General features: G+C 42.0%; 1 protein-coding gene across 10 annotated transcripts in view; it reads left to right on the top strand.

Annotated features, from left to right (window-relative positions):
- Positions 1-27,369, top strand: part of mcf2l2 (MCF.2 cell line derived transforming sequence-like 2) — a 260,332-nt gene that overhangs the window by 81,643 nt on the left and 151,320 nt on the right. For 8 of the 10 annotated variants that reach the window (XM_044199615.1, XM_044199613.1, XM_044199611.1 and 5 more), the window contains 3 exons: positions 4,421-4,504; positions 16,096-16,210; positions 17,036-17,126. In XM_044199615.1, the coding sequence (XP_044055550.1) occupies positions 4,421-4,504; positions 16,096-16,210; positions 17,036-17,126 (290 nt within the window). Of the gene's footprint in view, positions 1-4,420; positions 4,505-6,585; positions 6,767-16,095; positions 16,211-17,035; positions 17,127-27,369 lie in introns of those variants that run through there. The other 2 variants (XM_044199617.1, XM_044199618.1) reach the window with 2 other exon arrangements.

Here is a 27,369-nt window from a genome sequence, read left to right as displayed (position 1 = left end):
TATTAACTAATATGTTATGTTTAATTCACAATAAGAAGGGTGTGGAACTTCATGTGGTCGTGCTGATGCGACAAAGCAATGGACCTGTCAACAAAATAACTGTTCTTTATGTAAAGAAAATAATATGATGTCACCATTTTTCTGTATTAACAAAACTATTCTTTCAGGACATCCATAATAATTTGGGACAGCATATGTGATAATATGGGATACAGTTTCAGTAGAATCCTTGCTTGTCACTCTAATGACATATTGCTAAGAATATTTTCAACTGATCTCTTGTTGTCTTAACCTTATTATCAATCAACTGAACATGCCTAAGGTTACTGGCTGTTACATTTTCACCTATTATGATGTGCTGAATAGCTAATGAAGCAGGAAATGTGAATATCTCCACAACAATTAATTTATCATGGCTGGTAATAAGGGACAATAGTGAAATACTGAATCACACAGGGAGCATGCGTATCTGTTAACCCCTCCTCCTCTCACCTCTCTGAAGAGAGAAATTTGCAGACAGTTAAACCACATGCCTGAGATACAAAGATTGCTGAAATATGTGGACATCTAACTTGTCTGTTAATTACTTAGGTTATAAGTGGACAATATCCTGTTTTATTCATAAAAATGTATAGTGCCTACCAACAACTGATAAGACAAGCATTAACATGGGAGAAACTCCTGTCACGCTTAGCCAAAACGTAAGTATTCTGTTAACGTTCTTGCGTATGTGGTTGTCCATTCTAGTGCATAGTGAAACCATCACGTCCAAGCCAGCGGGTTCATCCCGAGCTGCCAACTCATCCTTCATTTGCTCGTTTAATCCCTTCACAAATGCACCGATCAAAGCCTTCTCGTTCCATCCCAAGTCCTGGTAGTGTGCAGAACTCCACAGAATAATCCACCACACTTCGGATCCCCTGGCTAATCTGTAATAGCCGCCCTCCTGCGTCCGGATGATCGAAGACATTCTTCATTCTACCCCAGAATTCTGCCAGGGAAAATGACGAGAGGGGTTGGCTAGCGTGCATTGCCTCCGCCCAGGGCAACGCTCTTCCGCTTAGTAACCCCACAATGTAGTTCACCTTAGGATAGGTCGGAGGCAAATGTGACAGGACACTGGCAGAAGACCAGGGAGCACTGCAGCTGGAAACCCCGACACCTGGTAACATCTCCGGTGAAGGGGTCCGGGTCCGAGGTCTGAGGACAGTGGGTTAGCAGGAGTATTCGGCAGAGAAGACGCCATGGGAAGCATAGACAAGAGCTGGGTCGTTAACCTGGAAGCTTGGTGTGTTAGTTGCGTGATCTGGGTAACCATGGCCTGGTTGCTGTCGGAGAGTACCTGGAGAATCTGTTCGTGTTGCCCGAGAAGAATCCCCTGGCTGGTTAGCGCTTGATGGAATGGCACTACTTCCGGGTTGGTGTCTGCCGGGTCCATTGTGGCCAGATCATTCTGTCGTAATGCACGATCCGAGAACCCACAAATGCAAAACACAATGAGATTGTTTTGAAGTAAGTCAGTATTTATTCAAACAGTAGAGATGACTGAAGAGAGCACTTCTCCAGAGTGGTAGCACCGGTGATGTCTACTGTAGCCCCAGAGGAAGCGGTAAGCCCGGCCCTGGGCGGACTGTGAAGATCCAGGAATGGAGGCTGGGGAGGTGGTTCGTGTAGGGCGATGTGTTGGCCCAGCAGCGGATCCACAGAATGGAGTAGACCGGATCCAAGTGGTAGTGGCTTGTGAGATGTAGCTGGCAGAACCAGGGAGGCAGCTGGTAAGCTGGCAGAGCCGGGGAGTCAGTTGGCAGGGGTAGCGTGGCCGACAAGACAGGCAAACAGGTTGGCAGAGATCCAGAAGGAGACCGTGACTGCGATCACTAGCGAGGGGTATTCTGAGACAGAAGCAAACCAAAGTTACAAAAAAAGATAACTAGACAGAGCTACAATAGTACTTAGCTTGGCCAAGCGGGAGCCATTATGTAGGTGTCAAGTACAAGTGTACGGAGATGATCTGGCGCTGGCAGTGTGGAACAGCCAGGTATTTATGCTGTGGAGACTGATGAGTAATGGGCGCCAGGTGTGCCAGTGATCAGCAGCAGGCGGGAGACCAGGGAGCCAGACCAGGAGACACACACACACACAACTCGAGACTAACAGAGGACACACAAGACACGCAAGGTGAGGAAAGCACACCAGAGCCTGCAGGGGTTGTACGGGCATGGTGGCTGACTATGACAGTCAGCCTAGCAAAAATTATGGAGGAAATATTGGGATTAACAAAATCTATCCTCTGGGGCCCATGAGTTCTCATACCAAATCAAGTCTGGCCAGTAGGTCAGTAAACTGGCTCCTCAGATTTTTCAGCGATTCAAATAGGTCTGGTGTTGTGATCATTGATAGCTCTTTCACCAATCAGAGCTTTGTAGGTGGGAATGTATATGACCCTTAGTTTTGTTAGTTATTGAGAAGATTCTCTCAGGTCTCAGATCATTGCTATGGTGGTTGCTATGGAGGGCTTAGCACATTCAACTCCTCTTTTGGGCTGTTGGCTGTCAGTGGGTTTCATTCCATTTCAAATTTCTGCCGGTCGGCCATAACCTGAATCCAAACGCCACTATCTCTGTTTAAAAAAGGTGTTTTATAGCCTGTGATTGTAAAATGTGAAGTTGCTCAATTAATTTTATATTTCCAAGAATATGTGGCTGAGGATATTCAATTATGAAATTACCTTTCTTAAGAAGGGCTTATCAAACTGGACTTTACATTTCACATCCCTCAGTTAATCCCTGCACTTGTCACCTTGTTCATACACTTAATTTCTTTGTCCATGGCACAGTCCATTCCTTTGTAAAGTCAATATTTCATTTCAAGTTTTATATCCCATTTCAAAACTATTACTATATTACTATTCCATTCTGTAACTAGATTTTAAAATGTCAATTTAATTTTAATATTACTATTATTTAATTTTTACCTTACTTTTGTTTATTATTATTCTTCTGTGTTGCGTTTGGCCTACGCCCACCAGTGGAATGGCCTACACCCACCAGTCGCAAGCAGCTATGTTTCCTGGGGTTGGCAACTTCTATCGGCGATTCATCCGGGATTACAGCCGTGTGGCCACTCCACTTACCAGACTCACCTACTCCAAGATCCCCTACTCCTGGAACGGCGAAGAGGACACTGCCCTGACCAAACTCAAAGCTCTCTTTACCTCTTTTCACTCTAACCTACTGTCTCGGATCCAAGAATATCAAACCCAACGCCTTATCCTGTCGGGACCAGTCCCTGGACAGCAACCCCGGACCCGACACCATTCTCCCTAAAACCTGCGTGGTAGCCCCTTTGACATGGGAGGTCAAGTCAGTAGTCAGGGAAGCACAGCGTGCTCCAATGGGCCCATAACTCCTGCTTCGCCTGCCACCCAGGCATGAATCAGAATCAGAAATACTTTATTGATCCCTGAGGGGAAAGACGATGAGATGGTGCTACGGCAACAGGCAGCATGCACGTTGGCGCATGCGCACTCAACACTCTCCCTGCTTCCCTGTTCCCTGCGAACACTCTGCCTGCTTAGACGACATTTTTGGTGGATGACCATGTAGGCGGATACCTGGGCCTTTGTGGCCACATGTGCAATCTGTGCTCGAGGTAAAACATCTCATCAACCTCCAGCTGGGCTGCTACAACCACCATCTCTCAGGTTTGGAAAGCATTCTGCCTAGCCCGTTCCTGGGTCCCATGCTCCCGTATCCTTGACCCACGGTTGGTGAAGGACTTCCACCAATCCCAGGCTCCTGTTGGGGGGGTTCTGCCATAGTCAGCCACTATGCCCGTACGACCCCTGCAGGCTCTGGTGTGCTTTCCTCTTCTTGCGTGTCTAGTGTGTCCTCTCTTAGTCTCGAGTTGTGTGTACCCCTCGCCGGTGATTGCAGTCACGTTCTCCTTCTGGATTTCTGCCAACCTGTTTGCCTGTCTTGTCGGCCATGCTACCCCTGCCAACTGACTCCCTGGCTCTGCCAGCTTGCCAGCTGCCTCCCTTGTTCTGCCAGCTACACCTCACGAGCCACTACCACTTGGATCCAGTCTACTCCACTCTGCGGATCCACTACTGGGCCAACACATCGCCCTACCAGCCTAACCAGGCTGGAACACACCTCCCCAGCCTCCATTCCTGGATCTTTGCAGTCCACCCAGGGCCGGGCTTACCACTTCCTCTGGGGCTACAGTAGACGTCACCGGTGCTACCACTCTGGAGAAGTGCTCTCTTCAGTCATCTCTACTGTTTGAATAAATACTGACTTACCTCAAAACAATCTCATTGTGTTCTGCATTTGTGGGTTCTCGGATCGTGCATTATGACACCGATGATAAACCCTTTTGATTTTAATGACCTTATGATCTCTTGCTCTCCTTACAGATGAGATCATGCAGCAGGAGATCAGGCCCCTGCTGGCTGTAGACATCATAGAGCAGCTTCATCGCCAGTTTGCCGTGCTTTCAGGTATGTAACAAGACTCCGCTGTCCCACTGTCCAGCTGTCTACACCTTGAGTTTCCAACCTAGAGGTTGTGTCCCTATGTATTTAAATGGAGGGCTGGGAAACATTAATAGCCAAACTTCTATCATAATAGCAAGTTATAAGTGCGAAACAAGACGTAACATTTAACGCAATGTTAAATTGGTTATATGACTCATACATTTGGCTTGGTGAGCTCCCAAGTGACAAAAAGCCAAGGAACTGCCATATGAAATGCCATGTTAATGTTATAGTGCACAGTGTAAAGACCCAAATGCAGAACACAAGGAAGTGGCATTTGGATGAGGTAGCAACCGTTTTTTTTATATACTGCAAGTAAACACTGGGGGATCTGAGCTCTTCCAGAGCGGCGAGGCTCCAGGGATGGGGAGTGTAGGTTCTGGCTTGGCTTGAGTAGCATGGCAGGCAAAACAGGAAGGGCAGCTGGCTTGTGTAGCATGGCAGACAGTGGTCAAAGCAGAGAACAAGACCAAAAGCAAACGAATCTGACAGGGAGCAGGCAAAATATAAAAGTCCACAATACAGGCAAGGTCCAAGGAAACAAGGAGTCGGTCCAACAAAACTTACAGATAAGCAAAATCCAGGATGCGGGACACAGGAACAAAGCACAACCAAAATGCACATGACAAGGGCATCGACCCGACAATGAGCAAAGGAAAAGACCCGGACTAAATACACTAAGGTAGGTGAGACAACGAGACACAGGTGCAATTAATCAAGGTGCGTCCAACACTCTAAACTGGAGGGAAAGCAAACAAAGACAGGAAGTAAACCCACAAGACACACAAGGAGAGGAGAACACTACAAAATAAAACAGGAAACAGGACAAAACTAAAACTATGACAGTTAAATGAGTCAACATTTCTTAAAATCGCTGTAATGGTCATATTTTTAACTTTATCCACAAAAATTACATATGTAGACGTTCAGAAAAGCCTAAGAATGCTGTTGGTGTGGTCATTTCAATGATACAAACTACATTCTTTTAATGAGATTGTTGTTCAGTGGGCCGTACTGTACCCCGTAATAACACAATAGGTATCTGTTAGTTAAAAAATACCTACAGTATACATTTACATATTATTGGACGCATATGCTGAATTGTGCTTGCAAAATATAGTTAACAAAGTCTTCTTGAACTAGAAAACAAAACCACATTTGAATGAATGGTGCTATAAAATTCATGTGAAAATCTGTTTAAACTGACCTTCTTTTACAAAATCTAGGCATTTTTTGTGAAAATCTGCCAAAAATTAAAACGATGAGATTTAAAGGGGGTACTCCAGCAATTTAACATTGATCTTCCATAAAATTGGGAAACTCACAAGAGACAGATTTTAAAAAGAATTGTCAAAATCCATGCAGCAGTGGCCGACATCTTCTGAATTTTAGTCCCGTGTGGGTGTAGTTCAAAAACTATTGGCTCCTAGATTCCCATAATGCAACCAATTGCATTTTTTTCATGACAACCTCCCTTCCTGGTAAATGCCCATGTCTTTTAAACTCCTGTCCCCAGTGTGTAAGACAGGCTTTCTGAAAAAAGTTTCCAAGCCCAATGTTACCACACACCTTTTGCTTCGCACGGTGGGTTCAGCAGTGATAGTTTAAACGTCTGGTCTATTTTTTTCATGTGCCACGAGAGAATCTGGCAAGAAAACACACTGCTAATCTATTATAAACAATATACATTGATATTATATACGATATAAGTGTTCTGATTCTGATATATAATATCCCACGCTTGCCAACCCTTTTGATTTCTCTGCCCTGCTGTTCTCCTGGAGTGAGAGTCCACTATATTTATTTGAAAAAGTATTACTACTGTTTGTGATAGTGTTGTTTAAATTACATATTTATTCCACATATTTGTCAGTTGTCTCTAAACAGAGAGCGAGAGAGACAACCAAAGGCCTGTCTGTGTGTGTGTGTGTGTGTGTGTGTGTGTTGCCCCTCCCCACAGATCATCACACGAGGCAATCCTTTTAACTTAAACTTAACTTGGCCCATGAAGTATAACCCCACAGCCCCTGCAAGGAGAGGGAGTTAGTCCAAACAGGCTCCGCTCCCGCCTGTATTCATAAAGCACCACTCCATATTACCAACCAAGTGTGCCTGATGTAGCCATGGCTATTAAACTATTTCTTACGCTACCTGTGACTGTCGCAAGCGCCCTCCCCAAATCCAGGGACGCTGGAAGTCAGTCACAGTTGGGGGTGCTGAGAGAAGGTCAGTCTATATAATGACATCATAATAAATGGTGCGTGATATTCATGGTATTTTGTATTAATTTGAATGGCCATAGTAAGTTATATCTAATAGCTATTTACAACAATTTACAACAATTTGAGAACGTTTTACACTACAGCAGACAGCAAACTTGAACACCAACATACTGTATGTCAAAGCAGCCACAGAAACTACACAGTGAACAACACTGCATGAGAACTGCAGATGAAGAGGGAGAGACTGCACCTGGGTGAGAGATGTGACCCATGCACGACCAGTTCATCATAGTTTGATAATGCATCGCAGTGAGGATACAGACATTTCATAGAGGAGACAAGTGTATGTAATGTGGATCTATGTAATGTCTGTTTGTCACTAATAGTCTGCAGTGTAGTTAAACCACAGAATTGTAACATTAGGCTTCATGATCAAATAGTTTTTATATTAGGTTGACGATTCTGTCCATATTCGCACACTCCCTCTCTCTCGCTCGTCCACCTGAGCGCTTTCTCTCTCTCTCTCTCTCTCTCTCTCTCACTGCTGCGAGTCTTCATCACACTTTTTTATCAATTGATGGTTTTTATAATTCCTGGTTTGCTGAGGGGCCTGCAGCACCTCTATTTCCCATGTCTATGCTCAAAACTGAAACCATGGCACTGTCGGGGCTGGCCACCCTGAGTACTGAAAAAAAATGTGCTGTAAGAAAACAGATACTGTAGCTCTATTAATGAACGTGTATTCACAATTTATTTAATCTTTGTTGCTCTGTTTGAGAAACCGATTTAAAAATATTTTGGCCTTAAAGGAAAAGCTCATTCTATCTATCTTCACAGTAGCATACGGTTGTGTAACAATCTGAGTTGAGTGGGCAGGTGGGCTTTTTACAATAACTTTGATAATGAAATTCTGCACTCGCTGACAATGAGTAATGAAGAGGAGTTAAATACGGAGTACTGTGGACAGCTCCCGCAAACATGGCCATTGTAGCACCTTGACAGCAGTTGTGACACTTTAATAAGCTCCAACTGTTTAAAAGCTACTCAGTACAATTAACTCGATAATCTGTGTCCAGTGTTCTAAAGTTCTGTTCTGCAGGGAAGGGGCCCACTCAGGTTTAGCTGCACGGCGGCCTCACGTTTGCATTACGGTGCTGTGTGAAAGTACTGTAGCAATCTCGACAATAAACACAAATGTCCGGAGGTTGCATAAAGTTTATGAATGTATTGGCTTATTGAAATAAACAATATTAATAGTGACTGTCACATTGGCACAGGGGAAAGAGCTGTCGCGCTTCTCCTCGCCAATGTTGCCACTGCTAGCGCTAGCCATAAGCGGGTGTAGCTTATAAGGCTATGCACAGTGCTGGTACTGCTGTGGTACGTCTTACATATATTGCAGTTGGAAGTTTTATCTGCTCTGGTAAAGTATTTCCACACTGTTGATTTTAGTCGAGTATTGGGGCACACAGCCATGTTTCTTTCTCCCTCTTGCTCTTGCTGCATGTCACTGCTGCTTTGTGCCCTACACTGCACAGTGTTAAAGTTAAGCAAGCATGACAAATATGATTGGTCAATAACAACTACCCACAGCGCCCCAGCTGCATATCTGCTGTAGATGCATTGCCACTGCTTTATTACTGCACCGTGCTAAAACCACAGATGAACGATTAGTTTACAACAATGCACAGTGTCGACTAGTGGTTTTGATAGTCAACTATTCGACTAGTAGACTATTCTATGAAACCCCTAATGTATGTACCCCTACTGTATATACGCAGTCTTGGGGAAGCTACTTTGAAAGCATACCTTTGCAAGCTACCAATTTCTTCACACTGAAATATGTTGAACTACAGCAAAGCTACCAACAGGGAGAATTCTAGTTTGATTGACTAAAGCTACTTTGAAAAGGTAGTTCAAACTGCTTGATGATGAAATTGACAATGTACATGTGATACGAAATTATAACAAAATATAATACAAAAAAGTCAGCCAGCAAAAAATGCCACTCAATTGAGTTTATTGCAAAAAGTGCCCACTTGTTCACAGGTCATTCATAAACCCAAAAAATAAAATATCCCACTGTTCATGGGAAAGTGCAAGGGATGTCAGCTTGAATTACCGTAGAGAAGCAATGGTAAAATAAAAAATAAAAAATCAGTCCTTTCCTTTCAGGGCCCAAAATTGTTTGTAGTTTCTGTAGTTGTTTGTAGTTTCTGTAGTTAGTGTACACAAATAAGTAGTAAGTAGTAGTTAAATTCGCAAAAAAGTAAATTAACTACTTCAATCACTATGCAAATATGAATGTAGTTGAACTACCAGCAAGCTACTGCAAAATGAAGTTAAACTACTTGTTTAATTACATGTAATTCACTACTCCCCAACACTGTACGTGTGTTTGTGTGTGTCAGATATGAGAGTGATGTCAATCTGCTGTAGTTGCAACAGCTTAAAAGGCATTAAAATATTGCAGTAAATGCATTAAGAGGAAGAAGATTTACACTCACTTCTGGCTATCAGGAGGAATTGGTATTTATTTGAATAACAGCATTTAACTCACATTAAATTCACCTCGGGGCACCACCCTTCGAAAATGGAACTTCTTACTGATTAAATGAGATTTATTTATTGCTAATTGCCCAATAACTGAATAAATGAGGGATTAATGATGAGTATATGATAGAGAATAAAACAAACAAATGAATAAAGATATTATATGGTGAGATAAACTTTACTCAGTGGCAATAGTGAAGCGAAGTATGTGATCTGATTATTAAAATAAAACTGCGGTGAAACACTAATGTAATGCTAGGGCAATTAACTTCTCTAAATGGGAATTAATTAATTTTATTCGACATCAACTCTATCACAGCAAAAATTGTGGTTTAGCCTACTGTTTTGGACCACTGGCTAAGATGAGATGTTTCCACTGGCGTTCTGGCATTGTGTGCAGGGTTGAATTCACTGTGCAGTGGGAGGTACAGGCTGTCTGCCGGTGACTAAACGTCGTTTAGGAGCACAGCTGCTGGTTATGCTCCCAGGTGACTCCTTGAAAGCAGTTGGTCACCGAGAGGATGATGTCTCCTAGCCAGTCTGGTAATCTCATTCTAGGGCCTACGGCAAGACGTTGCTGGCACAGTTCTTCAGGAGATGCAGGATTCAAAATGATTGTTTTTTAAAATATTTTCTTGTCGAGTCTGTGATGTTGTAGCTTGTCAAATAAAATATCTCTGACTACACTAACTTCTTCAGCTAGGCTTGAGTATTTCTGTTTGCCAGATGAAACTTTAAAAGGAAAATAACATGCTATGAAAATCGCGAGGCTTAGTGGTAGCGTTACAAAAATTTAAAAGTCAAAAGAAACAACTCTTCAGTTTAATACTGAGTGTCACGGCCGGCTCGCAAGCCGCGACAAAGAAGGAGATAACACGTTGTATGAGGGTCAAAAAAGAATAACATTTATTAAAGTAAAAATAAAATAAGGAAAAAGACCAAATGAAAACAAAACAAACAACTGAAGGGAGAACGAGCACGACAAGAGGAAGGGAGAGCGAGCACCATCACACTGAAGGGAGCTGCATAAATTTGCCGGCATCAGCTCCACACAGGTGTAAGTCTTCAGTAATGATGACGTCACTCACCCTAACACCATCCTGCAAAAACAAAAAAAAAAAAAAAACAACAACAAATATGACCCATACTGGGTTCATAACATGAGGTATTCAAAGGCTTGCTTAGAAAAGGGTTAAATTGAGAGTGGACCTTAGGTGAGGAAAAGAAAAACTTCAAGAAAGACCTCTAAGAAACCTCTAAGATAAAATAAAAGCAACCGTTGAGCTCAAAGGTGAGGTCCAGCCTGAAGGCAAGATGTTGGTGAAGCTGCTTTTGTCAGCTAGCCAAAGGGGTATGTGAAGTGGAAGCTTTGAGTTTCCTCTCCGCGTGTGAGGCTATGTTTAAGAGCATTTTGAAGTATTTGTGCCGTAAAACTTCAGTTAATAGCCCAGGCTTTTATTTGCTTCAATCACTGAACTCAACCTGCCTTTGTGACAGGTGTCTATATGGAACATGCCTTTAATTCCTTCAGAAGTGGGAAATACTATCAAATTGTTTTATCCTTGTATAAAAATTATGCTATTTAATAACATCAATTACGAATGATCATTCATTTGAATATAGCTCTGAGAGACAGCGCATCTAGGCCAACCTCATGCACAGAAAGAGAGAGAGAGAGCCCCATATCAAAATACCATTAGCCTACCTATGATGAAAGCCAAAGGTTACCGTAGTTATTTACTATATACTTTATACTTGGATTACTTTTTATGAAAAACTGTTTTGATTCTTTTGATCGGTGGACCCTTATGGACTAAAGGAATATAAATAATTGAGGAATGGACACATATTCAGGCTTCAACAACATTTAAACATTTATATTTGTATATACGATCTAAGCAGCTTAGAACTAGCACAAGTGGGCGACCTGGTGGGCTTTACGAGATTTTTTACATTCAATGGACTTCTATGAAAACCAGACGACAGATTGAGACCTGTTGTCATTTAATTGTGATACATATAGGATAATGGTGCGATTTTCAGAGGATAACCCGGAAACTCTGCACTTTCCCTGCTCCGGACTGCACAAGCACCTGCCTTTGTCTTAAGATTTCTGGGTAGCTCACCGCTAACCGAGAGTAAGCAAGCTCTCTCTCCTCTTGGCCTCTACACTGCAGCCGCATTAGCTGTCCTCCAGTGTGTCCTGCTTGGAACAGATACATAGCAGAATTGAATTCTCTCTATGATCTAAAACAGCATTGCAAAAGCCTGCCTAACATCCCTGCAACAAGTTTTGTTAGCGTGAACAGCTATTACACAAAGTCTGCCAGCTAATTTTAACAAGCAACTAAGGAGGTTAGCACCAAGTTAAGAGAACAACAGATGGACCAACCGGCTTCCTTCGATCTGCACAATCTGCAGATCAGAGGAAGCTGCACAGCAAGGACTTTTCCCAGAACCACAATTCTTTCCAGCTTGGCCCATCTACAACAGACGGACTGCGGGCTAACAAGCAGTGGCCTACTTCAAAGCAACCTTCTTTCCCTCCATGGACTAGTTCATTGAGTTATATTGTTGTGATGTGTTTTCATCTGTTAGGTCATTTGGTAGCCACATGCTACCTTGATGTTAACGTTATACTTCACACAGTGTATTTGCATGCTAACTAACTCTCTTTTAACTGGGTACTATTGTCCTACACGATCACACACTTTATCAAACATGCCTCAGTCGCCATTTTGAGTCAGTTCCTTTTGTTCCTTTTTTGTTTAACATTATATTGTTAAAATAAAAACCACTTGGGGTGCACGGTGGCAGAGCGGCTACAGCCCTTTTGAATTACCGTGGGTTCTTTGACCAACATCTAACTCAGTCTGCAGCCGCTGCCTTCCTCCCAGTCCCAACAATATATAAATGTTTTAATGTGGTGAATAACACTCCAGTTGGCCACTGTCCATTAGTCACTTGTAGAAAATGGATGGATGGAATAAAAACCACTGGTTTAGTCCTATCTTGAATAATTTGAATAGAGATGAAATAATTAAATCGTGCAGCTCTTCTAGACTTTCCAAATGTTATCGGACCAAACTGATCAAATTCTGATAGTGAAACAAGTCTTTTTGCAGGGGTTGTGACGCTCAAAGCAATTTATCCACCGTTTTACAGCCGCAACAGTAGCAACGGAGTAGGCTACAGCAGAGCCTATGACGTAAGCACAAGTATAACTAATCTGGTTGTGATTGGCCAGTGAGCCCAGTCCCAGAACACAGCATGCTGTCATGCACACCCATCAGTCTACATGTAAATGTCGGCCTATCCAATTAAAAATCTATATTTGACAAAATTTACTATCACCCTCATTTCACATTTAACAGACTATTCCCCCTTGACCTTCCGGTACGTAACATGCTGCATTTGTGCCAAATCAAATGACGTAGCAATTTGAGTTACCATCAGAGACAGTCACTATCTTTGTTGTAAATAAATGAATCACTGGCCAGGTTTATAATTTGGAATCACATCATCTAATCATCACTCTGAGGTAGGCTATACTTTAATATCAGCTCCCGCCAAGTATAAATATCAGAACACCAACTGACTGTAGCCTGGAACATTAACATGATAAACAGCAGGGCTATGGCTATATACTGACACTCTCCCACAGACACACAAACACACTGGAGATACTCTCAGCCTCTAAGCCGCTAGCTCAGCTACAAAACAGGTACCACACAGAAACTTTCACAAAGGGCCATGAATGTGCTTCTGGTGACGGTTCCAGCGGACTTTCTGTGTTTTCAGCATGGACACGGAGAGTCTGATAGCAGCTGCTCATGGCTGGTTAGCTCAGACTACCAGCTCTATATGGCTGTTCCTGCTAAACTGAGCAGTGTCAACATCTATTGAATGGATTACTATGATATCTGGCACATATGATCATTGTGCCCAGATGATGAATCCTACTGATTTTACTGTAGTGCCATCATGAAGTTGACATCTGTGCTGTTGAGTAAAATGTCTCGACAACTATTGGATGGATTGCCATGAAATTTGGTATATTCATATCCCCGTCAGGATGAATTGTGATAACTTTGGTGATCCCTTAACTTTTCCTATCCCATCATCAAGTCAAAATTTTAATATGTCCAATACTTTGACCAAATACCTACAAATCTAATGACATTCCCATCATATGCTAGTATGCTAGTACATAAGTTCCACTGTTGTGTTAAAGGTATTGAATTAGATTTCTGCAGCTTTTGAAGGATGATAAACTGACTAAAGACTAAAATCAGAGAATAAAATAATATTACACTAACACTGTGGGAAATGATGCATTAAATTGTGGTGCATTGTTTGAATGGATTATTTGTCAGCACGGCATGATTGGCCTAATGAATGGTTAACAGTTGAATTTAGACCCCCTGAGAGTACTGTGTAAAGTATCTGTCCATTACAAATACTACAGCTGCTGCCACTCCCATGTGAAAGTCTCCACTGACGCTGCATGGTCACTACTTTGTGCATTAAAATAGATACATGCATATCCTTGCTTTTGTCTGAAAAGTATGAAATAAGACTTTAGATGGTATTGAACAATATAAATTTTTCAATTAGTTCAACTTCCATTTTTATCATGGATGTGTTTTTTTACATTAGGTAGCTATTCACTGCAAAGACTTTCCAGATGTGTTGTTACCGGTGGCACAGCAGCCCGTGTGGTTCTCCAGGGATGCTCCTCATTCCCTTTCTCAGTCCTGTCACAACATCCCAAATTACAACTATTTCCAAAAATCCCTTTCAGCAACACAGGCCTGGTTTATGGCTTTCACCACATGTGTGCCTTCTCAGTAGTATGTGGGTTGGCTGGATATTTTGGTCTTTTTCTTTATATACAATTTTGTCACATGTGAACTGGCACGATTCTTCACTTAAAGTGGTGAAGTGAATTTTTCTCTTGCCAGTAACACAGTATACCTAGCAATGTGATGTCTCTTTTCTTGGATTTTTTGTTGTTATTTATTTATGAACTTTTAACGTATGCAGGTGGTGCTCTTTTCTTTACCTGTTAAGCCATGGTGGATCTCACTCTTCCATTCCTCTTCGCAAATTTATTCGAAAAACAAAGTACATTGCTGTTTGACTTTTTGAAAAACTTCCCAGACTCCACAGCCAATGTAAAAGCTTTCATGTACTGAATATACTGTAGGTTTATTTACCTTTGTGTTATTAACTGCAGACACAGAGTTGCAAAATGGGCAATCGGTTACATAGAAATTTCACTACTGATACTATTACATGCATATTCAACATCTTTATAAAAGAGAGGTAGAGGGTTAGAGGATTTCTGCCTTAGAAATTATACAATATAAGTCCAAGGGTAGAGATTTCTCTTACCTGCATTAATTGTGGGGTTTTTTTGGCCACATAGGGGCAGTGCAATAAGCAAAAACACAATATTGGCACATCTTCACTCATCCCAGAAAGTTGATATGCTAACGTGTGATGAATGTAAGTCCAATATTAACTCTCCTTTAAGCTCTGTTTTGGCTGACATCTTTCGCATTACAAATAGTCATTTGACCCATAGTTCATATAAAATTGATTAGTGCAGCTTTAGACATTTGTCTGTTGTGTATACCCTGAAACCACAGACCAGAACTTCTATGTTGGAATAATACCTGGCCCCAGGCTTTTAGTGTGTACATTAGTTTGTAGTAATTTGACTTCTTCTTTTCCTTTCGGCTGTTCCCTTTCAGGGGTCACCACAGCGAATCATGTGCCTCCATCTAACCCTGTCCTCTGCATCCTCTTCACTCACACCAATTAACTTCATGTCCTCTCTCACTACATCCATAAATCTCCTCTTTGGTCTTCCTCTAGACCTCCTGCCTGGCAACTCCAACCTCAGCATCCTTCTACCAACATATTCACAGTCTCTCCTCTGAACATGTCCAAACCACCTCAATCTGGCCTCTCTGACTTTATCTCCAAAACATCTAACATGAGCTGTCCCTCTGATGTACTCATTCCTGATCCTGTCCATCCTCGTCACTCCCAAAGAGAACCTCAACATCTTAAGCTCTGCTACCTGCAGCACTGCCTCTCGTCGTTTCTTTAGTGCCACTGTCTCTAAGCTGTACAACATCGCTGGTCTCACCACAGTCTTGAATACCTTTCCTTTCATTCTTGCTGATACTCTTTTATCACACAACATGCCTGACACTTTTCTCCACCTGTTCCAACCTGCTTGCCTCTTCACCTCTTTTCCACAGTCTCCATTGCTCTGAACCGTTGACCCTAAGTACTTAAAGTCCTGCACCTTCTTCACCTCTGCTCCCTGTAACCTCACCGTTCCACCTGGGTCCCTCCCATTGACACACATGTATTCTGTCTTACTGCGGCTAAGCTTCATTCCTCTGTTTTCCAGAGCAGACCTCCATCTCTCTAGATTTTCCTCCACCTGCTCTCATCCTCTTCAACCCCACTGTCCCGTTGGCAGGACAGTTAGTACAAACTTATGCTGAAAGATATTTTAAATTCTAGTGTAGATCCCAAAGTTTCAAACAATACCATAGATTAGAAACAAGCTGAATTTGTGGGAAATGTGTATAAAGTGATGCAAAACAAGACATCTACTATAAACAAGCTGATACAAAATATGCAGTATATGTAATACTGTCAGACAGTGTAAGATTTGAGGTGAGTTTACGCTAGAAGGAAGGAAAGTAAATGTGTGTGTGTGTGTGTGTGTGTGTGTGTGGTATTTTTGTGTTGCAGGAGGGCGAGGGAAAGATGGCGCCCCCATCATCACCTTCCCAGAATACTCAGACTTCAGCGAAGTGCCAGAGGAAGACTTCCTCAATGTTGTTACTTACCTGACCAGCATCCCCAGGTACACACACTCCTATACACATACAACTTCGTTTTCATTGTGGCTATCCTCACATAATCAGACTCTTCCTCTGACTTCAAGTCACCCCTTAGCCAAAAGAAGGCCTCAGGCCTCACTCTGCTCATTGGACATCAACTAAAGCTTATAATGTTAGTTGATTTTGTGTTTTAGTGCTGCATATTCCCAAATAAATTGTTAATTCAATTAGCACAAACCAGCTGACTTACTGTAAGCCTTAAGCCACTCAGCTAACACAAAGTGATGAGAATATAGACACAGAAATCATTTATGTATCCCTGCTAGATGGTATGATGTACCTCTAGCGAAATGGCAAGTTGTCTTAAATGATATAGCCATGCTCTGTAAGAGATTGATAGAATTTATATATATATATAAAAAGTGTTAGCATGGAGTCAGCATATTTTAAAATGTGAAACTGTTAGCAGCGATCCTCATGAATTTTAAAGTCCTCATCATTAACAGTTAGCCGACAGGACTATATAAAAGTTTGTATACAATAGTTCCCTATTTTTTATGGCTTGTCTGTGTATTAGGTATAGGGCTAACCTTGGCCAGAGCATCACTAATTTAGTTGCTCCAATTATACAGCAATGGTTTGACATTTCTGGAAATTACCACATAGTGGTGAACCTATTGGTGTATTCCTTAAAATGTTTTAAGATGTTTCGCTCTTCAGCTGAACTCTGCATGTTCAGGAGCAGTAAAAATCCAATTTTAGGGAATTTGATTGGCACGGCTTACACAGACACACACAATCACAAAGCAGCTGTCCAGTTACATGTCTTCTGTGCCTCCTGTTTCCAGCCTGGATGCTGCCAGTATCGGCTTCATTATCATCATCGACCGGCGAAAGGACAAATGGAGCTCAGTAAAGGCCTCTCTATCCAGGATCGCTGTAAGTTCTCTAAGACGCATAGTATCAAATCACCTTATAAATACATGGAGTATGCTCTGTCTTATTTTATGGTTTATTTTTCTTTTGAGGATTAACTAGTCCTTTAGTCTTTCCACTAGTCTGTGGAGAACACTGTACCAAGGCTCAGTGTTGTAACATGTATTTGTGTCTCCTAGAGGGCAGTCTATGGTGAATTAAAGCTGTGGTTTCCAAATGTTTTTGCTTACTAACCCTTACTACAAAGCCATGTCTACTACTTGTGATACTTGTAATAGGTTGCAAGAGTGATTGTCCCTTTACAGATTATTTCATATGATTAACTTTTAGAGGTCTCAAGAGGTCAAACTTTATAGCATTTCACAAGCACAGATTCACTAACAAAAGACCACGCCAATAAAGATATAGATTTAGAATAGTTTATTGTGTATTATGGATGGAGGAGAGCCAAGATGATGTAGGAGGGATGGATTAAGGGTCCACATGAGGGATGAAGGTGTTGGGACCACTGGCACTCCATCTTTTGAATTAATTCATTTCTGGGACTTTAACTGAACTTTTATTAGGAGACTGTATGCTCTTTTGTTCTGTAAACAAAGGAGAGCAATTGAATTCAGTCTCCCACAATCCTCCCCCCATGGACCCAGCTTCCAGCTACCATTGATAGCTTCCTCTCTTATCCACTCCTTTAGGAAGAGGGTCGGGGGTGGTTGGCTGGGTGGCTGGTTTAGGGGTGATTGAGAATCAGTGACAAGTAGTCGGGGGAAGGCAGAACAAACATTGTCATGGTACAGGGAGAATGTGAAGGTGAATTCAACCTCCGTGAGTTTTTTGGAGTGGATAGGGAGTGAGTGTGATGGGCCTGAGTGCAGTTTGCAGTTCCCTGGGGGTATGAGGATTACATGTGGATGGATGTATCAATTGAGTAAGATTAACATTATTAGCGGCAAGAAGGGACTGCAGCTGAAAATCAGGAGGAAAAGATGGGTTTTGGCCAATGGCACCTTCATGAACTGCTGTTGTGGGTGCGGTGTATGCAGCTGTGGTGGCTGGAGGAGCTGATGCGGCCAAAGAAGATGGGGGAAAGGTAGAAGCAAGAGAAGAGGAAAGAATGCTGGGATGGAGGAATGCATTGTTGCAAAAACCTGTGAACGGCTTTGCATTAATTTATTAGTGTTACGTGGCAGGAAGGAGAATTTTACCTCCTTTTTGAAACTGCTGCTCTCAGAAGCATCAAACTAAGACGGTGATGGCACATTCATTAATCTGCTGCCTGTAGCACTCATGGATCAATGGACTATACTAGTGGGCCCTTAACCCTCAGGGAACGATGCAGCTAGTTTCTCTGTCTGGTGTCCGGTTGCTATTGTGGACCCCTACGCGGCCAAACTTGCTCACTGGCCTCGTACCTGACTCGAGGCAACGTATGAGCCCTAAAGTTATGTAGACATGGGAAGGGGAGAGGGGCGGTGGAGGGACCTCTTATGTGATTCTACCCACTGGCCTCATGCGGACATCACAGGAAAACACTCCCTGCGGCAATCCCTGCGGCGATCCCTTTCCCTCGCCTGCTATGGGTCTCAGCTGGTGGGGAGCGCTCCTGCAGACCCACAAACCTGCCCTGGTCACTCTATCTCAAGAACCCTATCGGGATTTACAACCCTAACCAATTGAATCCTAACAGTTTCGCCAAATCCGAATACCTGGTCAGTCTGGGGAGGGGTCCCTACACAGGCTCTCTACCCTCTCTAAGGTGTGAGTGTGGTGTGTGTGTGAATGTGCCTAAGGCAAATCAGTTTTTATCTTTTTAATCACTCATTGTATTTTCAATATAGTTTCAATGAAATTTATATTTAGCAACTGGTTGACACTGTGTGTTTGCAAATCCTTTGGCTTTGCACTGCTCCTAAACCGACAGAGCCCTATACAGGGAGATAACGCAAGGCGGGTGAATCTCACCAAGGTATTACCAGCAAACAGCTCTCAAGTTGTCAAAATACATTGAAGGCTTATTGATTTAAGAGAAGTCACCTTATAGTTATTAAAATAAAATTAATCGAAAGTTCAGTACGCTGCCACAGCCTTAGCGCTTGGCTTTGCACTGCTCTTACATCAACAGAGCCCTATGCAGGGAGGCAGGTGAATCTTACCAAGGTTTTGCTGGCAAACTGTTTTTACCAGATTCAGAAAAATGCAGAAATATACTATTATAAGTTTTGAAGTCAAAGTCTGTGGTTGTGTGTGTTCCAGTCACAGGAAGTGCTGCTATGGTTGGGCTCAGCGGAGAGAGAGCTTCAAGTGGGGGTAGCTTTGCCTAATATAGGCGCCTCCGCGGACCACACGTGTTAACCACATGTGCATTTGCAGGCGCAGATAAGGGAAAGTGCAGCAAGGGACTTTCCAAATTAACAGTCTGGGTGATTCACCTACAGAAAACCCCTGTCTTTGAGTTGATACATGTTAAAACAAAAGTATCTAAAGCATTAAAGACCATATATTTACCATATTTCACAAATGCACCAAGGATAAATGCAAAAAAATATGATATATGTGAAGATAAATGATTATATAGGTAAAAGTAAATAAAAGTACCATGTATCAAAGTCAACCCTTCAAGTGTTTAAAGGATTAAAGCTGAGTGGAAACAGATGGCGGAATTTACAGCAGGGGATTTTTCAGGGGATTTTCCAACTAACACCATGTGTAAATCCCCTAAAGTTCCAGCTCAAAGTTAAAACTTCAATAAAATTATGAGTACAGCAAGGATAAATGTAAAAATACAGGGTGTTAAATGTAAAGTCAAATAGTAAAATACATGAATAATTCATAGTACAATGATTCAAGGTTGTTCAATGATTCAAGGTATTTGAGTAATAAATGCTTTAAATGACAATGAGTAACCTTGGATAATAAACAGCTTAAAATGATTAAATGTTAACTCTAAGTGATAAAAAAATTAAAAATGGTTAAATACCAGTTTGAGAAAATAAAAACCATGTTAATACTGTAGCTGTAACAAACACATTGAATGTAGGAAATTAAATTTCCACACACCCAGCCATCTTGTAACAGCTGTCAGTCTGCCTGTGTAAAACGATAACACCTTCGCCTTCTTGTTTGTCACACCTTCTGCTCTTGGGAGGAAATGTGGTTTTCAGACCACTGTCCTCCCTTCTTCCTCTTTTTTTCTTTTTCTTTTTGTTCTGCCTAAGCAGGGTCCTCCTGAGACAGGGCTTCAAGGATAAATGCATAATTGCATATTTTGATTATGACACTCATTCCTTTCAACACCCTGACTTGCAATTTTGTGACTATTTGTATACCACCATAAAACTACCATCATAAGTAATGACACAATAGCATCTGAGCCATTGCTTTTCTCCGACATGGAACAGATACATATATTGTAACCCTGTGATTGTACCAAGGTGTAAAACAAAGTAAAACAAAACATACCAAAAACCTCCAATGTTATGAACAAACACATATCGCCTCTGTATAGCAAAGATGTTGTAAGAGGGAGGCTAGAGTGGCATCATACATAGAAATGTATTATTTATTTATTAATTTATTATATATATATAAATATTAATTACGATGATGCGCAAAGTTAACCTTATAACATACAAATAAAGCTTGTTAAGGAAAACTTAAAGCAAAAGGTAAATACAGAACACATTAAGCTCATACATACATCGTTTCAGAGTGAACAGTCCTCCTCGTCCTTTCAAGCAGTTTAATCATAGTCCATAATACGTCATGAGATCATCAGCTGGAGACCGCAGATTCATAATCAGTCCTGCGACCCAGAAGTGAGTTCTGGATTAGGCAAGGAGCATGCTGTTCATAAACCCCGAGTCATTCATATAATTTCACATTTACACTTTGTAAGAAGTTTTTCATAACATTTGTGCTTTTTTTTTCAACCATTTCTGGGTGGTCGAAATTTTAGGACCCCTATGCAGTACATCACTAAACCTTGGTTTGTAGCATTCTGAAGCCATTCAAGGCCTTCTGGATAACTCTTTAGCTCATATGCTTTTGTGAGAACCTGCAAGCCTTAAGGAAATAATCTCTGATTAACCCGACATCGGTTTAGTATGGCCTTTTCTAAGTAAAGTTGTCATTGATGGTGTGAGTGATGTTGGCAACAGCCGTATCATTCATGCAGAGGATAGGGAGAAGAGTTGTCAATAAGGCGAGGTCCTCATCACTATGGGTCGTTTCTAACTGTATAGTCGAGCTTCTTTTTTCTCTTTTATTAGCTCCTTAGAGATTGTCACTTTAGAGCCTCTAACTCTATTTTGGTTGCCTTACACCAGTGTTAGTCGAAACTTTACAATCAGAGTAGGAGCTTTTGCAGCTATGACAGGAACGGAGCATGGTAGAGCGGTCTCATTAACCCAGAAAGTTGGGTCTTTATCTCTCTGCTGGGAGAGCAGGGTGATCCAATCTACCTCTTTATCAATTCAATTCAACTTTATTTATATAGCGCCAATTCATAACAGAAGTTATCTCATTGCACTTTTCCTATAGAACCAGACTCAAAGGTGGGCAGCCATCCGCCGCTGCCATGTTGGGTTGAGAGAGAGAGGCGGAGAGAGAGAAGCGGGGGTGGGGGGAGGGAAGCACAATGCAAATTCCACCTAGAAATTTAAAATATAATAATGATAATAATAGTAATAAGACTAATAATAATAATTATAGTAGCAGTTGTCGAGCAGGAACACCGGGGCAGCAGGTGGCCCAGAACCAGAGATCCAGACTCTGCAGCTCCAGACGCAGAAATACCTGCTGAAAGCGACAGAAGGAGAGAGGAGAGAAACGAGAAAGCATAAATCTATGGGAGAGAGAAGATGTCGAGGTAGTAACATGCAGTAATGGGATAAAAATGCATACAGATGGAGAGGGAGAGGAGGAGAGAGGAGCTCAGTGCATCATATGAAGTCTCCCGGCAGCCTAGCGCTATAGCAGCATAACGAAGGGCCAGCCCTAACTATAAGCTTTATCAAAGAGGGAAGTCTTAAGCCTACTCTTAAATGTGGAGATGGTGTCTGCCTCCCGAACCCAAACTGGGACCTGATTCCACAGGAGAGGAGATTGATAACTGAAGGCTCTGGCTCACATTTTACTTTTGAAGCCTCTAGTAACCACAAATAACCCTGCATTCTGGGAGCGCAGTGTTCTAGTGGGGTAATAAGAAATTATGAAGTCTTTAAGATATGATGGTGCCTGACCATTAAGAGTTTTGTAGGTGAGGAGAAGAATGTTAAATTCTATTCAGGATTTTACAGGGAGCAAGTGCAGAAAAGCTAATATCGGAGAAATATGATCTCTTTTATTAGTTCTTTTAGGTGAAAGAAGGCAGTCCTTGAAGTTTGTTTCACATGGGCGTTAAAGGATAAATCCTGATCAAAGATAACTCCAAGGTTCCTTATGGTGGTGCTGGAGGCCAGGGTAATGCTATCTAGAGTTACTATATCTTTAGATAATGTGTCTCGGAGGTGTTTGGGGCCAAGTACAATAACTTCAGTTCTGTCTGAGTTTAACATCAAAAAATTGCAGGTTATCCAGGTTTTTATGTCCTTAAGGCATGCTTGAAGTTAGCTAACTGATTATTTTCATCTGGTTTGATTGATAGATATAATTGGGTATCATCTGCATAACAATACATAACATAAGCACAGAACCTTGTGGAACTCCATGATAAAACTTTGGCGTGCACAGGGGGTTCACTGTGCAAACTGAGATCGATCTGATAGATTAGGATTCAAACCACCTTAATGCGGTTCCTTTAATGCCAATTAAATGTTCCAGTCTCTGTAATAAGATGTGATGGTCAATGGTGTCGAATGCAGCATTAAGATCTAACAAGACAAGTACAGAGACAAGTCCATTGTCTGATGCAATTAAAAGGTCATTTGTAATTTTCCCCAGTGCTGTGTCTGTGCTATGATGCACTCTAAATCCTGACTGAAAATCCTCAAATAAACTACTGTTATTTAGAAAGTCACACAACTGATTGGCGACAGCTTTCTCAAGGATCTTAGAGAGAAAGGGAAGATTAGATATAGGTCTATAGTTGGCTAAAACCCCTGGCTCAAGAGTGGGCTTTTTAAGAAGAGGTTTAATTACAGCTATTTTAAAAAACTGTGGGACATAGCCTGTTAATAAAGACAGATATATAATATCCAGTAAAAAAGTGCTAAGTCAGGGTAAAACGTCTTTAAGCAGCCTAGTTGGAGTGGAGTCTAAGAGACAGGTTGATGGCTTAGATGAAGAGATCTTTGAAGTTAGTTGAAGTAAGTTGAAAGGAGAAAAGGAGTCTAAATGTATATCAGGTTTTACAGCTATTTCTAAGGTTCCTGTGTTATGTGATAAATCGTTAGTGGTTGAGGGCAGGACGTGATACATTTTTTCTCTAATTGTTTTCTCTAAATTTTCATCATCAAACAAGCTCATGAAGTCGTTACTACTGAGGGCTATAGGAATGCCTGGCTCAATAGAGCCGTGACTCTCTGTAAGCCTGGCTACAGTGCTGAAAAGAAACAGTTGTTTTTATTTTCCTCTATTAAAGACGAGTAGTAGGCTGCTCTGGCAGTGCGGAGGGCTTTCCTATATGTTTTAAGACTTCTTACCAGGCTAAACGAGATTCTTCCAGATTGTTGGAATGCCATTTCCTTTCAAATTTTCACTATGTTTTCTTAATTTGGTTTGGGGGTTATACCATGGAGCTAACCTTCTTTGTTTTATTATCTTCTTTTTCAGAGGGGCGATAGAATCGAGTGTCATTTGCAGTGAGCCTGCAGCACTAAATAGGATTCAGTGTTGCCCGCTCTGGCCCCAGGAATACATTTGACTATGGTCAAACGTGTCGCTAACTTCACATTTCTCAAAATGGAGCTGCCAATAGTCAGAGTTGGTTTCTCAGCGGGTGTGTCGCTGAGTAGGAAGAACTTGTCGGAAACGTGAACAGGTTGGTGGTGAACTGTGGGCTTTTGCTTAGGGATATGCTTCCTTCGGACAGTCACCTAGCCTCCCTGGTTTCCCGGCTGCTTGGAAGCTGCTGGCGGACGGCTAACAGGAGCTACCTCTGGTCGTTTCCAATTCACTAAGCCTTGCCTCCAACACTACAAATAAACTACATTTATTAAATGTACCATTATAATAATAATAATAATAATAAAACTTTATTTATAGAGCACTTATCAAAACAAAGTACAAAGTGCTTCACAACAAGAAAAATAAAATAACACATGAAATACAGAAAAGCAATAAAAAAAACAGTAAAATAAACAGCCAGTTCAGATAAAGTCAGGATATGCTTTCAGATAAAAATGTGTTTTGAGACGAGATTTAAATGAAGACACTGACTCAGACAACCTAATTTCTTCAGGCAAGTTGTTCCAGAGCCTCTGGGCCCTGATAGCAAAAGCTCTGTCCCCCTTAGTTTTCATCCTGGACTCAGGAACAGACAGGAGACCCCTGCCCGAAGATCTCAAACTACGTGAAGGTTCATAAGGGATTACAAGGTCTAAAATATAATCTGGGGCCAGGCCATGAAGAGCCTTAAAAGTAATCAACAAGATTTTAAAATCAATCCTAAAACCAACAGGGAGCCAATGTAAAGAGGCTATGTGGTCATACTTCTTGGTCCTGGTTAACAGCCTAGCAGCTGAGTTTTGTACAGTCTGCAGTTTTTTGATGAAGACAAGTGAACAGGCTGTTACAATAATCAAGGCGTGAGGAGATAAAAGCATGCACAACAGTTTCTGCATCACTAAGATTTAGAATAGATCGTATTTTTGCAATATTTCTCAGGTGATAGAAACATGATTGGACAAGCTTAGTGATATGTTGCTCAAAACATACATTGCTATCAAACAGGACACCAAGATTTCGTGCAACAGGCTTGATATGTTGTGACAGGTTACCAGTGGATGGCAGTATTTGTTTAGTGATGTGTTGGGGCCCAATAACAAGGATTTCAGTTTTATTTGAGTTGAGCTGAAGAAAATTTATCCACATCCAATTTTTTATGTCAGACAGGCAGTCCTGCAGAGAACTCAGCATACTAAGGTCGGTGGGCTTGACAGGGAGGTACAACTGTGTGTCATCCGCATAACAATGAAAAGAAATACCATGTCTGCAGATTACATCACCCAAGGGAAGCATGTATAAGGAGAACAATATTGGTCCCAGAATTGAACCTTGAGGCACACCATACTTGATATGGGAAAAGGATGACTTGAAGTTATTAATGCTAACACAGAATTTCCTATTGGACAGATAAGATGCGAACCAGTCTAGTGCAGTGCCAGATATGCCCATCCAGTGCCTCAGTCTGTCTAAAAGAATGCCATGATCAATTGTATCAAAGGCAGCACTTATGTCCAACAGCACAAGAATTGAGCACATGCCTGCGTCTGCATTCATTAAAAGGTCATTAGTGACTTTGAGAAGGGCTGTCTCAGTGCTGTGGTGTTGTGAAAGCCAGATTGGAACTTTTCAAAGGTATTATTGTTTTCCACAGCAGCAAGGAGCTGCTTAGATACAAGTTTTTCGAGAATCTTCGAAATAAAAGGCAATTTGGATATTGGGCGGTAGTTATCCAGGAGGGTGGGATCAAGCCCAGGTTTTTTTAAGACTGGCTGGACACAAGCTGTTTTAAAGAAATTAGGGACGCAGCCAGTAGACAGCGAGCTGTTAAAAATAATTTGTAAAAGGGGCGCAATACAATCCATAACTTCCAATAGAAACCTAGTTGGGATTTTGTCCAGAGGGCTGGAGGATACTCTCATAAGAGACATGATGTCTGCGAGTTCGGGCAGAGTAACTGCAGGAAAATTGCTCAAGGAAGCCCTGAGCGGGTGATCCACATCTAAAAAGGCAGGATTGGGGGTGATATCAGATCTTATTAACTCCACCTTTCCAGCAAAGTGCAAAAGAAACTTTTCACAATCAGCATCACACTCAGCAGGGGCACAAGGAGAGGCTGGGTTAACTAACTGATCCACAGTCTTAAACAGGAATCTGGGGTTGTGCTGATGGGCAGAAATAAGTGCAGAGAAATGGCATGTTCTTGCATTCTTAACCATCCTGTTATAAAGGCGTAATAACTCTTTCATGGCCACAAAGTGGACCTGGAGACGTGATTTCTTCCATCTGCGTTCTGCTCTTCTGCAATTCTTTTTACAGCTTCGAATACTGTCATTTAACCATGGCTGTTTTCTAGTCTTTGAGTTTTGTCTATTTTTAAGAGGAGCTATGAGATCTAAGGTTGAAGAACACAGGTAGTTAAAATAATCAACCAAATCATTGGTGTTGGAGGAATCGGGAAACACACTGCCCGGAGAATTGAACAGTGTCGTCTAACCGTCTAACTCGGTGGAAGAGATAAAGTCATTTAAAATAAACGTTTTGTTAGAGAGGGATCTTACATGCCGAAGAGCCATCTTAAAAAGTCTGTGCTGGTTCAGATTTGGTGTTGAGACTGGAGGTCGGGTTTTGGCCCGGATCTTTATTAAGTGTCGGCTGTGTCTGTTTCGCGTTAAGGACCTATCCGAAATTACCACAGGAATGTTAAAGGTGGCACTAGAGGCATCCGGGCTCCAGATAGCAGCACTATGATCAGTCCACAAGGGGGAGGTAGTGACAGCAGAGGGTGCGTGGCAGTTTTTGGTGGGCAGAGAAGAGCGAGGGGAAACAGGTGATGTAAATAGTCAACTACGCGAGGAGGACAGCACAGTGTGCTGCAGGTTAGCCGCCAACATGCAACCTGACTTGTTTGGGTGAAGACCATCTCGTGCAAACAAGGAAGAACGATCCCAGAATAAGTTAAAGTTGTGAATAAAACCAACGTCATGGGTGCTGCAGACAGACTTGAGCCAGGTATGAAGGCTGAGGATCCTGCTAAAACGGCCAATTCCCCGACCCAGTGTAGGAATAGGACCCGAAATGAAAGCATGCTTTCCGGTGCTGTTGAGCAGGTCAAAGAGGCGGATGAAGTCTGCTTTCGTCAGCTCCGATTGCTGACGGGCGGTGTCATTGGTGCCGACATGGACTATGATTTTCGTGATAGTCGTCGGGAGTGCAGCCAGAAGTCCGGGGAGCTTTTCGAGGATGTCGGGAGCCGTAGCTCCGGGAAAGCAGCGTGTGACCGCATTAGCGAAGCGGATATTCCTCACTATGGAGTCTCCAACAATCAGCGTAGTTGGGGGGATGAGAGGAGGCAGAGTCGATGATC

This window comes from Siniperca chuatsi, linkage group LG6 (genome assembly GCF_020085105.1).
Source record: "Siniperca chuatsi isolate FFG_IHB_CAS linkage group LG6, ASM2008510v1, whole genome shotgun sequence".
Lineage (NCBI taxonomy): Eukaryota > Metazoa > Chordata > Actinopteri > Centrarchiformes > Sinipercidae > Siniperca > Siniperca chuatsi.
The sequence above is the reverse complement of the archived record's forward strand: the minus strand, read 5'-3'. Positions and strand labels throughout refer to the sequence as shown.